This window comes from Thermobia domestica, chromosome 8 (assembly GCF_964235325.1).
Source record: "Thermobia domestica chromosome 8, izTheDome1.hap1.1, whole genome shotgun sequence".
Lineage (NCBI taxonomy): Eukaryota > Metazoa > Arthropoda > Insecta > Zygentoma > Lepismatidae > Thermobia > Thermobia domestica.
Window position 1 is genome coordinate 122,064,064 of NC_137461.1, and position 14,304 is coordinate 122,078,367.

At 36.0% G+C, this 14,304-nt stretch overlaps 2 protein-coding genes across 2 annotated transcripts in view; both read right to left on the reverse strand.

Moving 5' to 3' along the window:
* The window catches only part of Obp83g (Odorant-binding protein 83g), a 142,534-nt gene that overhangs the window by 90,242 nt on the left and 37,988 nt on the right, over window positions 1-14,304 (reverse strand). The gene's annotated exons all lie outside the window — the stretch shown is intronic.
* LOC145693185 (uncharacterized) lies at window positions 8,215-9,661 on the reverse strand. Its single transcript, XM_081768955.1, has one exon. The coding sequence runs from the start codon at window positions 9,638-9,640 to the stop codon at window positions 8,312-8,314; it is 1,329 nt and encodes a 442-aa protein (XP_081625081.1). The 5' UTR covers window positions 9,641-9,661; the 3' UTR covers window positions 8,215-8,311.

The window sequence follows — 14,304 nt, forward strand, 5'->3', positions numbered from 1 at the left end:
CTAAGGTTTTGGAAGTTGTAGTAGATGTGAAAATTACGATCTGTAATATCTATTATCTGCGAAAAAAATAATCAACGACGGGCTACTCAAACTCACCTCACCTTACATTTACATTTCTCAGCACAGCCTCCTACCTTAAAGCTCAAGTCTTACAAACTTAAGTACCCTTCTTTCCTGTACAGTTAAATGTATGAATAATAATACTCAATTACATGTCATTTATTTTGATCTCTCCAAGGCCTTTGATTCTGTCAATCACATTCTTCTTCTCCACAAGCTTTCCAATAGGTTTAATGTAGATGGTAATTTTATCTCTTTAACCACCAGCTACCTGAAGGGCCGTAAACAGAGAGTGACTTCTAACCCCCAACCTGTGATCTCGGGGGTGTCTCAGGGAAGCGTACTAGGGCCCCTGCTATTTGTCCTGTATCCTCACTTATCAGCTAATCCTAGTGGCCTTTTACTTTGTGCCGAAGATGGTAAATTATATAGAGAAATATCCTGTTTTCATGACACGAATGCCCTTCAGGAAGACATAAATTATTTTGTAGTCTGATGTAAAATGTGGCAATTGAAACTTAACAGCAAGAAATGTGACAGTGTTACAATTACTCTGAAAAAGTTCCCTATTCTCTCCAAATACCATATTAACGATTCTCCTATAACACATTCTGCTAGTCACAATGATCTTGGTGTAATCTTTGATCCGGAACTCTAGTTCTCTGACCACATCTCCTCAAATAATTAAGAAATCTATGCGTATGCTGGGGCTTCTTTACTGATTCACTGAACTACGTTTTGTGGCAACATTAGCAACATTCTATAATCCTCTAATAGTGCCCAAAATCGAATACTGCGCTCCGATATGGATCCTGGCCGCACCAACACATCTTTCTAGACTTGAGTCTCTTCTCAATTTCTTTATTGCAATAGTACGTTTTCGTGTTCCCGCACTTCGAGTATTACCTAAGGAGGAATTTTTGAGATATCTTAATATCCAGCCACCGGGAGCACAGAGAAATAACTGTGACGTGAAATTTCTTCATAGTACAATTAATGGAAACTTAAGATCAGGAACCCTACTTGGACAACTATCCTTAGGTGTCCCTTCTCGTAAATCCCGGAATACCAACCTATTCCATATTGCACACCCTAGATTCACAGATATATCTTTTTTACAGAATACCGAACTATTATAATAATCTAAGTAGTGAGGTGGACATTTTTTCGAGCTACCCGGTGTTTGAAAGAGCAATAAAACGCATGTTGGCCAAATAATATTACTTTTGTATTTTTGTTGACATTATTGGTGTTATGGTTTTGATATTTATTTTTATATTTGTCGTTTTTGTTTCCTCTTTTCCTGCTTTTTAACAATTGCAATTGTCTGCGTAAAATGGCAAAATTGTGCTGTATTTGGGAATTTGTTCAATAAATAAATAAAATAAATACTTTTATGAATGTAAATGTATAGAATAATTTAGAGAAGTTGTAGATGTAAATTTAGTCTCAGTTAGGTATAAATGTATTGTATGGAATATGCTATAATATTTTGAATAATTATATACCTTCTTAAATATTTTTGCATTGATATAATAGTAACTTTCAAAAAATATATATATGTAGTTTTATACATAAAAAGCCTAAAAAGTGAAAGTGCGCTTTATGTTAGGTATACTCACTAATCAGAAGTGGTATATACGGTTATCTAATTATGATATAAATGGTCATTCTCATATACTTGATACATCCTATTTTATGGTTTTGTATTTTAGAAAGATGGGTAGGTACCACATTTCAAGAAAGTAAATCCTCACATTAAGCGGGTTTGCATATCTAGACTTCTAATTATGAAAACATAAAATTACTCCAACCCCAATCATTTCAAGGGTGTAATCTGTTTTATATAAGTTATTAGGATGTAAAGTCGAATGTGATTTATTCGAAAAATACTTTTACACGTTGAAAGAGTTGTAACATCCAAATATTCACCGCAAACATATAGTCATACGAAATATACAAATACGAGTATAATGCAGAAAACTACTTTACACAAAAGTCAAAAAAAGGTCTGAGAAGGCATACGAAATGATCGAGTGGTTTGATCATTAGTCTATCAATCAGATATTTATGTGTTGAAATATAGTAAAAATTAACTTTTTTAAAAAAATGTACTCCTATTTTTATCCGGAGACTGAGAACATTCCTTTGAATAAATCTTTGGCAGCTCACGTTTTCTTTCAAATCCGATTCATATAGAACATTATATGAATTACAAATCTCAAATCCACGTTGAAAACAAAATATTACGTATATTCACAGTCTCATTATTATTCTCTGATTGTTAACGAAAAGAGCTGTAAGTTCCAAATATTTACCACAAATTTATAATCATACCGAAATATACCAATGAGACTGTAAAGACGAAAACGTAATCTTTTACGAATTTTCAAATGTCATCCAATTTGACATACCTTTCATTTGAAATTTTTCCCTGTCTTCTCTTTCATTGGAAATGTTCTTTTACGTATGGAAACATAAATGACAAAGCCACCATGCCACCATATGCTCACGTGTATACATAGTTTTCAAATATTGTATCATCAAGTATTTCAATCCATATTACTTCTTGTGAAGCATTTTTTCTGCAATAATTATATTTTGCTTCTATACTTTCAGCAGTTTATTGGTGCATAAAGCCAGGATTGCTTGGTATGGAATTGAACCTATGACCCATTGCAGAAATAGATACGGGGATAGACAAAAAATTTAAAACACTTCATACAAGACACGTAAGTTTGGCCCTCCACTGTACAACACGTGTTGCGGTTGCCGATCGTTTTTTGTTCTCAATGTGTCATGTGGACCTTCCTCTTCCGTCAGCAGTAACCAGTTCACCTGTAAGTGTCGTGGTGTGAAAGTGGTGCGGTAAAATGGGCGACCTGACAGACTTCCAAAGAGGCATGATCGTTGTTGCCCGTCTGGTTGGAGCTTCGGTGCCAACAGTGGCGAACATTGTGGGTATCGAAAGGCACTGTGTCCAATGTCACGAGGACATACACAATTCATGGGCAAATGGCGTCTGCAAAGCATAACAGTGGTCGAAAAACAATCCTGTCAGATAGGGACCGGAGGGCATTAAAAAGCAGCTAAAAAGTAGACCACTGCAATGAAAATTACGTCTGAACTCAATTCCGGCCTTCAGAACCCGGTTTCATTTAAAACAGTGATACGAGAAGTTCATAAAATGAAAATTCATGTCAGCGCCGCTATCGCCAAACTCCTTGTCACAGCAGTAAATGCGAAGAGGCGTATTCACTGCGGCAAGGACCACAAGGCGTGGACTCATGAGCAGTGGAAACACGAAATGTGGTCCGTTGAATCGACCTTCACCTTGTTTCCAACAACCGGTCGTGTATACGTATGGAGAACACCGTCGCAGGACTATGACTGTCTGCTCCCAACTATAAACTGTCTGCTCCCAACTGTAAAGTATGGGGGTGGTTCTGTTACAGGATGGGCAGTGATATCGTGGTTTTCTGCATATCCCATCATAGCCCTGCATGGAATGATTAATGCTAAGGCTTATGAGGCGATTTTGGGGGATCAGGTTCTACCCATGGCCATATATTGTTCCCTGATGGTGATGACATCTACCAAGATGATTTGACACCCTGTCACGCTGAAAAAACGCGAAATCATGGTACAATGGAACGAGGAACAATGTTACAAAATTCCACACACCACGATTCAGGAGCTGTATACGTCCATTCCACGTCGGATCCAAGATATTTTGAACGCAGAAGGAGGCCCCACACCAGACTGGCTATGATTTTCACACTTTTGCAAACGTTTTAGATTTTTTCGTCTAACCCCTGTAGTTCATTCTTATGCTCATTTTCTATTCATTGCGTTAACAGCAACAATGCCCCCGGGCACTACAGACGCTCCAGGCCCCTCAGTTTTCCACTACCTGCTTTTCTAACTTACTCCAAAGTTAGAAAATGTAGCATACCATTATGTTTTCCTGAAACGGTCAATTATAAATAAAACCATGTTCCTTCTATAGATTCGAGCTGCTTCTGCTCCTTGTATTTGTAGTCTGTTGCTCATTAGACCATCACTACTTCGGCCTGTAGGTTTTGTTACTGACACCTCTACAGTTAAATTCCAATCTATGCAAAAACTTCTATTCTTCTACGAATGTTTGTTTCTTTCGTAGAATTTTTCGTATCTCTTATATGTTGTTGTCATTTTCTTTACTATACATAATTTGTATTTACAACTTCTCTCTCTTAAAGGATCAGTTCGACTTAGAAATGCATTTTTTACAAATTATTTCCATTTGTAGAGTTGAAAATTCTAACAGGAATGGTACTTGTTTTATCGCGATACGTTCAGTCGTTAGCGAGTAACAAAGAGTTGTGATGACGTCATACGTGGGCAAACTGCGAGAGCAAGCTTCCATGCACACAGTGCCAAACATTTCATTTGAGTGGTGCGGTGGCACGTTATAAAGTGTGATTTTCTTTCCACGAACAGATTGTAAAGACATAGAAATGTCACTTGCATGTAGAACATAATAATATCTGATGGTGGGCTACACAAACGTTTTTATGATATTATAAAACCTAGTTTTCCTACAAAGCATAAGTTCGGCGTTTTACAAAAGGAACTAAAAGTTTCGAAACTAATGCCATTTAAATAGATGGTGGACGAAACTGCTACAACACCTAAGTATCTTTTCTTTAATCATGGTTCCGATTCCCAAATATAAGTATGTTCATTTTCATGTTTTGTTGTAATTTTTAATACTGACCTTATAATTTTGTGCTTCAAGATATGTACAGAAGCGTGGCATATGCATATGCGGCAAAAATGAAATAACATGTTGAAAATTTGAAAGAATACGAAAAATACTTTACCGGTTAAATTTGTTTCATTCGTATTACTCTCTGCGTAATAACTCTCCTCACCCGTTTTATCATCATTGTCACTTGATACACAAACATTAAACAATGAATCAATTTCCTGAGGAGCACTGTCATCGTCACTGATTCCTTCTACAGTCCGTTATATTTCACTCCCCAATCTACATTGTATAGCAATTGTATTTACATTTATTTCTAAAACAGTAGCTTTAGAATCATGAGTGACAGCATCGCTGTTAAGCTCCAATGCCACGACTTACTACAACCGTCAATTCAGTCTTGTACGATTTTTTACGTAGGTAACTGGACATATATCGGCATTTATTCAATGGCTCGGATTCTAAACCTTTCAATAATATACTTGGAACAAAATTCTTTCTGTTTGCGGGTAAATGATTCTCCTGACATTAGCTTTTTTTCAATAAACATGACTGATCGAAGTTTTTAATTGTCACACTCATTTCAACTCTTCTTTCTAAGAAAACCATTAATGATCGAGAAAAAAGACGGAGATCGGACTCTTCAACATGTTTGGAACAAACACTAGTGTTTTTATTTGGCGCAAATTTTTTCCTATTGATTTTCTTGAGCCATAATTTATATCGATCTTGTGATTTTTCACTACTTGCAAACGTAAAAAAAGATAGTTTATGTCCCTCGGCTTTAACCACACTAGAAATACAACCGAAAACACAGCACGTGCTAAGTATTTCTACCTCACTTCACAGACACAGCACGCGCTGTACTAACACCTGTTTTCTACTTCGCACTAGTGTTTCTTTCATTACAAAATGTTCTTGTGGGCACACTTAGTATTCGGAGGGGCACATATTATTTTCATACGGTACTACCCCATCAGGATCCTGCCGCCTACAGACGGACGATTTGTCCATGCTGATCAGATGCCGCGGTCGGATTGTCGGCGCCGGACCGGAGCCTTTCCGCGCGATTTTCGACCGCAACGAATAGTTGCCTTGTAAATTGTCGGCAAACAGCCGGAAATCAGCATTAAATGCGTCGGCAACGCCGTCGAAAAGAGACCGGCATAAGGAGTCGGCAGAGGGTTGGAAAGAGGCCTTTCCGACTGTTTTGCCGACTCTGACCGTCGGCAACAGTCGGCAAAGAGTCGGCAAAGGGAATTTTATTTTACGATTTTCGACCGCTCACCGCCTCGGCGAAAGATCGGCAACTTTGAACAAGTAGATTGTCGTGCCGCCGCGGAAGGGTGCCGGCTGCCTCCGGCGGCCCGCCATCGTCGACGGCGCAATCCCTCTTTCCGACCGTGACTTCCTGATGGGGTATTCTATTTATTATTATATGATAAACGTATTATTTTGGTCCCCTCCGGGAAAGGGGGCACTCTTAGAGCTCCAAGAGACAATGCCCCACCCAAAAACATGTATGGAAGATACACTGCTTCTCACAACACTACATAATCATTGCTCTCTCTGTTTAAAAAAAAAAATACTAATATTGTTGGAAAAATAACTAAGAAAAATGTCCCTCAAGAATTCAACGCAAAGCAAGACTGTTAATGAACCCAAAACAATCTATTTAAAATCCACTTCACTAGGTTTATCAGCTGTGCACGTCAGTGGTTGCTGACTTACATTGAATTCCTTCCTAGCTCACGTGTGATGTAAAGATTTTGCATTCATCAAAAACAAACGTCTCTAGAAGCTGAACGAGACAGCATATTAAGATTTTAAAAAATATGTGTCTCTTATTTTTTTTAAACTCTTTCTATTGCACCAAACTTTGTTTTTAACTTGAACTGCTTCTTTAAACATGTGCCTCAGACTTTCATTGTTTCTTCCCCATAAACTGCAGATTTCAATGATTTCTCATATTCTCCACACCAGTCGGTGCAAAAATACCAGACTCACAAAGAGTGTGCACTTACCTGTTTGACATATAGTATCGTATTCTCTCTTAACATTCAACTCAAACCGCAAGTAGCTGAAATAAACGACTGTCGGTTTTAATGTTGGTCGCTATAGAGTAAAAATGCTAACATGGCGAGACGTTTTCTGGAATCAATTAAGCGTCCCAAGATTATATTGTATTTCCAATCTAATCTCTCTACTAAAAATGGAAGTGACAGAAATTTACTACCACTTCCGGTTTTATACACTATACAAATATAATCCTTATGTAATGTACACGTAACACTGCTACGTGTTATTTATATGAGCTGTTAAAAATCTTGCTCTTTGGCACTACATAGAAGTCAAGAATGTCTCTTATCACAAGTGAATGTTTGTGTAATACGTACAATTAAGACATAATTACAACATTCTTGTATACGTGGTGTGCTACGTAATCCTATTTGTAGTATATCCCTCTAATCCCATTCTTTAGTTTCCAGTTTTGTAAATGGACGGAAAAGTGACTGGAACTCTTTCTATTTATTTTAGATTAGTAATTATAAGTGGGTTAGACACCGCTTACTTACTTTCCATTAGACATTGAAATTAGACAAATTTACCTAAAGCTGGCATTTTTTCAACTAACTGAGTTTGGAATCCAATACTGATTTAATACACAATCATTTTCAAAACGCTAGTCAATCAATTTTTACTTTTTGCCATCAGGCTTTTTTGCTCACTTTATACATACAATAGTTAAATGAGATAGAGGAAACCAGCTTTGCATCAAACCTTATCTTTAATACAAAAGTATTGAAATTTGAAAGTGAGTTGGATGGCATTTCATTTTTTAAGGAAATCTACACTGAGTAAAGTTCATACGATTCTTCAATTTTTGGGGTATATTCTATTCCCTCAGAATCAAAGTGATTTCCAACTAGTAATTCGGATTCCACCATAATCACTAGGTCTCGTCGCAAGCCTCAATCCAAAAAGGGACGTTAAACTGAAATTAATTACCTATCTAGTGGCTGCTTTCGAGGAAAATCGCATAGCTAAAACTTAAAGTTTTATCATTACAAACTAAAGAGAGAACATTAGAGGTCTTATGCAGAGTCGTTTTAATCTACGATTAGCGTCATATTGAATTCCTGACTACTGCAGGAAACATATGTTAGTCGAACTCTTTAGTATGGCATTAATCACGCATAAGAATCACTCTGCATAAGGTCCTAAAAGTTTAATATTTTTAACAAGAATTAAGTAAGATGTTAAAATAAAACTTTGATATGACTGATGTGACAACTATCGATTGCCTCCATTGTAACCAACCAATCAACAATAACTCCTTAATTACTAGGCAACGTTATTTCGTGCATTTGGGAAAAATATAACGAATTGTATAGGCTCAGAGATTTATAGGTGCAAATAAATGAAGTTTATTAGAATAACCATAACATAGTTTACAGAAAGTGGTCAATACAGAAAAGAAACTTATCCAAGTATATCAAACTAAGAATTGAAATTCTTTTCATAAGATTGAACAGTTAGCTTCGACTTGTTAGCTGATTGGACTACAGTAAATATGGTTTGTGTTATTGGTTTCTTGTAAACAAGACTACTTTCCTCTATTAATGTCATCTGAAGCTTATACGGTGATGAATGTCCATGAGAGTTAATCAATGGTTTTGCTGGCATATTTGATTCGCACAAATCCAGTTCTGAAGAGACTCTTTGTATTCCATAAGCGCCATCATCAGAAGTAAAGTCTTTTCCAGGTAATAATGTATTTTCAAACAATAACGGAACTGTGTTGCGTAGAGACCAAAGCTGGATCTCGCACTTTAAGCTATACTTTTCCTTTATCACATTACTTGGTGTTTCCTTCTTCAATTTTAGCTTCTGAATACCACAAGTGGCATTAATCAAATTCTTTCCTTCTAGTCCCAGATCAATGAGATCGGTTACTTCGTCTACTTCTAAAATGTCAACAGTGTAATCATTCCAAAGTTTTTTCCTTGGATTAAGCAAGTTATTAAAATGAATAATGTCTCTCAAGTATTGGGCTAAAGCAATCAAGTTTTCATTTGTTGCATCAGGAGTAACATCTTTAAATTCAGGTATCAGCGTAGACCCATGAAAGTCAATCAAACTAAAAACTCCACGAAGATAGTAACATTGGTCATTATAAGTTAAAGTAATATCATAATTACAATTCGAACAATAAAGTAAAAGATCAATGACCTTAACCCCAAAAGGTGTTACCAAGTTATTCTGAATTGTAGTTTCTATTGAGGACTCAAAATGGGACAAAAACTTATTTACAAGGTAGAACATTTTCCTCGTATCCTCAAGTAAACTCCACTGCGTCTGATCTTCTTTTGTATATCTTTGTAACATTCGGTAAAATTCATCTAGAACTTCACCCGCGTAAAACTCACAAGTATTAGTTCTAATATATCTCCAACATACGGCTTTAATGACATTAAGTTCACATGCAAGAAACTCTAGGACATCCATACGACGACACAGATCGAATTGTTTATCATAACTGCTTGAGGCTACCACATCTTGTTTTGTCTTTTCCAACTGATGCTCAAGTTTAGAACCAATTTGAAAAAATTCTCTTTTCAGGAATGTACTACAAGCATGGCGAAAACTCTGAGAAATAGACCTCAATCTACAAATTTCTTGAAATGAAAGAAGGGACAAAATATGTTCAATTACTTCTGCTGGCATTTGAAAGAATTCGCAGGTATTCGGATATTCCATGTTTTGATGTTTGTTCTTCTTACATCGTAATTTTAGGGATCTTTTGTGAACGACTTCTGAGCAATCCATATTCAATAAATTATTTCCCGATTTTCTTCTTTTTCTTTTTCTCTTCAAAGGAGAATTATACCTATTGAGATGGTAATAACAAAGTAGGCCATAATACCAATAATTCAGTTAAATGACTGATACGACATTACAATACTCAACTCATGTAATATGGCAATAGAAATAAAGTTTAGTCATGTATTGTAAAATATGCAGGTAAATAGAGAAACGTTATTTTTATATTGTGTTCAATTTTACTAAATATCGTCAAATTGAAATAAATACCGTATTTACTCGCGTAATTTTCGCACTTTTTTAGACGAATAAAGTTGTTTTGAAACAAAGGTGCGTAAATTATGCGGGGAAAAAAATAGTCACATCAGTGAACATCATCTATTTTTTCCCCAGTCAAAATAACACGAAAACACCGGTACACATTTTCTTTGTAGCAAGAATTGACAACAAATAACGTGTGGTTTCCTACCTTACAACAATGGCTTTGCTACGTTGCCAAATTGTTCATTAGCTAGCGTAATTGATTCCTGGAAAAATGCTGTTTTACAAAAAGTTTCCGCGTGCGCAAATTACGCGAGGAAAATAAAATATACAGAAAATGCCCTTCAAAATTGGGATGCGAAAATTATGCGAGGGAGAAAATTACGCGCGTATTTACGGTATTTTAAATAAGTGTATCTTGCATTAAATGATAATACATCTAGAGCTTTATTTTCTTGGTACATGTCCAAATAATTGTGTATAGATTGATAATATGCCTGCAAACTGATATACCACATTAGGCATTAATTATCCCTAAAACATACATAAACCCTATTAGGTGGTTACTACAAGCAAGCATTATATCTATTCTGATCAGAGCAGGACGAAACAGATAGCCTCGCATAGGGGCGCATGTATGTGTGTCTGTAGGCAGTAGGCGCGAAGCAATTTCATTGTATCTTGTATTCGCTTTTGCAGTATTTCATCATATACGACATATAGAATGTAAGTCTTGTAACATTAAAAAATGTCTGCTGTAAACATTATTGTATGTACTCAGAATTATCAAGGTATATACTAGGGTGGAGCGAAAAAAATCAAAGTTGTAAAATTAAATAGCATTACGTGTCAAAAGTTGTGTATTGACTAGTATAACATTCGTGAATTTTTTCATAATTTTTGTACTCCATCTTCATTCTCTGCTAAACCCTTAAATGTTTGCAACTTTTATGAAAATTTGAATTTTTTGAAAATATTGAATTTTTTTCCCCAAGCTGTCCAATGAAATCAAACTAGGTGACAAAAGTTGCATAATGGCTAGAGTAACTACACCATTCATGATTCTTAAAATAATTTGCATCTTCGTTCCCCGCAAGGGCCTGAAATTTCGCAGTTTTTATGGTGTATTCTAAGTCATATTCTGGAACATTTAGATGGGGTCCTCAAAAATTCTTGGGAGCTATAGGAAAAAGTTTAACCAATTGTGAAGATTTACCAATCGTTAATTTTTGAGCGAATACAGGAAATTTCGCGACATGGAAGAAAAAGACTTCAAAAATCTTAGCACAGACCATATATGTATGTGGAATATTTGTATAGCAACCTCTGCCGGTGAGTGTTCACGGAATCTTGCATCAAGAAGTCCTGGAAAATTATCCCATGCAAGATGTATCACTACTGCCAATAGAGTGCTTTTAGTGTACATAAGCACTACTGACCCATCTCTGAACTTGAAGGAACAGATTACAATCATCATGAAAGTGTATGCCCCGATGTGGTTATGTAACCGTACTATCAAGGATGCTTCTGTGAAGTTAAATCTTACTATAGCCTTTTCACGGTACTTAAACAATGAACTGAAGCTTATTGTAGATAGAACAATTCAACGCAATGGTTTCTTCGCGCATACGAAGAATTTACTGGTATCTATGCTCGCCGATGATCGACAGCATATTAGAGAACTAACTATAAGTAGAATTCTTGACATTAGGTCAAAAAGCACAAACCAAACACCTTCTGTACGCATGTTCAGTATTCCAGCAATACGCTTTAGTGCTCAGGATTACATTGGCCTAATTAATTGGCAGGAACGTACCCCTGACGAGCCATATGTCGGAGGAGTATCTACAGAATTGTATAACAGAAGACTCATCTGTTCTTCCGCCTGTTTTCCACTTGCCATGTCATATCCAAGCAGTCGAGAAGTGCGTTAAAACTGTTATCGAAGCTTCGTCTAAAGTGAGTGGTGTCTTAGCTCGAGATGGATTTATCAGAGTAAGACATTTGGAGAGGTCAATTATTATCACATTCGAAACCAAATCTGAATACAAATTAACGAGTTAAAGAGATAATTTCAAAGGTAAAGTGGATGAGATGAAAGGATGGGCGGAACTCTACATGCACCCACCTCCTCGTGGTAAGGGCGCCAATTTCTCTGTAAATTTGGGGGCCCCATTCATATATGAGGGCAGAAAGCATATATGAGGATTTTAAAATAAATTGCATTCAAATTATGCCAAATATTGTAAATTTACGAAAACAGTAAAGTGGCCATATGAGATTTGGGGGCCCAAGCCCCTTCGGCCCCCCGGGATCGGCGCCCTTGCCTCGTGGTGAGTTCTGGGAACCAGCAAAGAGTTGTATATCAAACATAATTTCAATGCAAATTGTCATATAATGTATCTTAATATTATGCTCAATGTGTTTCTAGATAATACTGTGAAATGCATTGTTGAAAGTAACGAAGATGAAGGAAAATGTTTTTAAAAAATCATACTAGTCACGCACAAGGCTTGAGATCTAGTAAGATATTATTTGACAGTTCTTGGAAATTGCCAATGTCTTCAATGACGTTTGAGATTTACTGTATAAATTCCGACGTTTTAAGACCCTGCAGATAATAAGATAAAGCACGAAAATTATTTTAAAACCATGGGTGTTATAGTAGTGATCACAACTCTTTCTTAAGCTAGTGTGAAGTATCTGGCGGATTTTAAAACTTTTTTAATGTTTTAAGTGAAATATAGAAATTTATCATAAAAACTGAAAAATTTCAGGCCCTTAAGGGGAATGAAGATGCAAATTATTTTTAAAATCATGAATGGTGTAGTTAATCTAGTCATTATGCAACTTTTTTCACATAATTTGACTTCATTGGGCAGCTTGAAAAAAATCAATAGCTTTCAAAAAAATTAAATTTTCATAAAAATTGCAAACATTTAAGGGTATTGCAGGGAATGATGATGAAGTAAAAAAAAATATGAAAAAATTCACAAATGTTATATTAGTCAATACACAACTTTGACACCTAGTGCTATTTAATTGAAAAACTTTTTTTTTTTTTTTTATTCCACCCCAGTATACGCCTTTTCGTAACAATTGTAATGGTTTCACACTAGTGACTCTAAAGTTGTAAATGTAAAATATAGTTTTCTTGCCTTCAGTAGAGAGAGGACGCCAATCGAAATTAAAATCTAACATATCTCTTTTATGTGCAATCACGCATTTTAACCGTAAAACTAACATTTTTTTAACATCTCATGAAACTATACTATTGTATTTTTCATTTATTAAAGTATTCTGTAGTGACGGGATTAATTTGGGTTGTAATATATTTCGTTGGGGTGAAGCGTTGTAGCATTACAATTTTCTTCCTACGATTATTATAGGTCTCGATGAGAAGAACACAATGGTGCAATAAATTTAGTTATTCGACTTTCGGAACTTCAAATAAATGCAATTCTTTCACTTACATATTCGCTTGAGAAACGTTGTAGCATTAAAATCGTAATTCATAAAGACTACAGGGGAAAGAGGAGGTAAGTGAAGAAATGGTGAAAATGAAAAATGAAAATGAAATGAAATTTTGAGTTTTACGTCCCACGGTTATGCCGGTTAGGCTAAAGGAGACGGTGATAATGAGTAATGAATGAAATGGTGGAATGAAGAAAGTGGGAGGAAACGGGAGAACCCCGAGAAAACCCACGCACACGGTGTTTGTCCACCACAAAGTTCACTTGGCGGGAGCAGGGTTTGAACGCGAGACCCCTAGCACCAGAGGTGAACGCTCTACCACTGAGCCACCGCGGCTCCTAATGGTGAAAATGAGTTAACAGTAGAATTATGTAGCCTGGAAGGTGTAGTTTGCATTTAGTAAATCCTACAGTAAGAAGAAAGTTAGTCACTGCGAAACGTAATGCTAAAAATTTCGCCAACAGGGGAAGAAGAAGATAATTCAGGGAAAACAGGGGAATTGTGTAAAATTATAAAAAACTGACATGCCTCCGTTTTCCCCTGTAGTCTTCTATTACCATATATCTCGATGAGAACATAATGGTTCAAACAATATTCCGTTCCGACTTTTGAAACTGCAGATAGTCGCAGAGTTTGGAACTTTTACTTTGACCTTATAGGTCAAGTTTGTACATACCACTCGAAATAATTGTTGAAATCTCATAATTCTTTTATTAATTTCCTCTTATTATTCTCCAAAATATTTACACTGGGTGTCATGACAATGGTCAATTTAATATAGATGAAGTTCAAGGGTAGCACTGTAAGTACGGGGTAATTGTTTGAAAAATTACAACTCTTTCGTGATTTGCGTATAAAAACACCGTATGCGAAAAAAAAACACTAAGAAAAACACAAAATGGTTCATTCTAGTGGCTACTATAAAGCACGAATTC

Bases quoted from the DNA above. Each gene is read 5' to 3' on its own strand.
- LOC145693185 (XM_081768955.1), bottom strand. From the start codon at position 9,640: ATGGATTGCTCAGAAGTCGTTCACAAAAGATCCCTAAAATTACGATGT.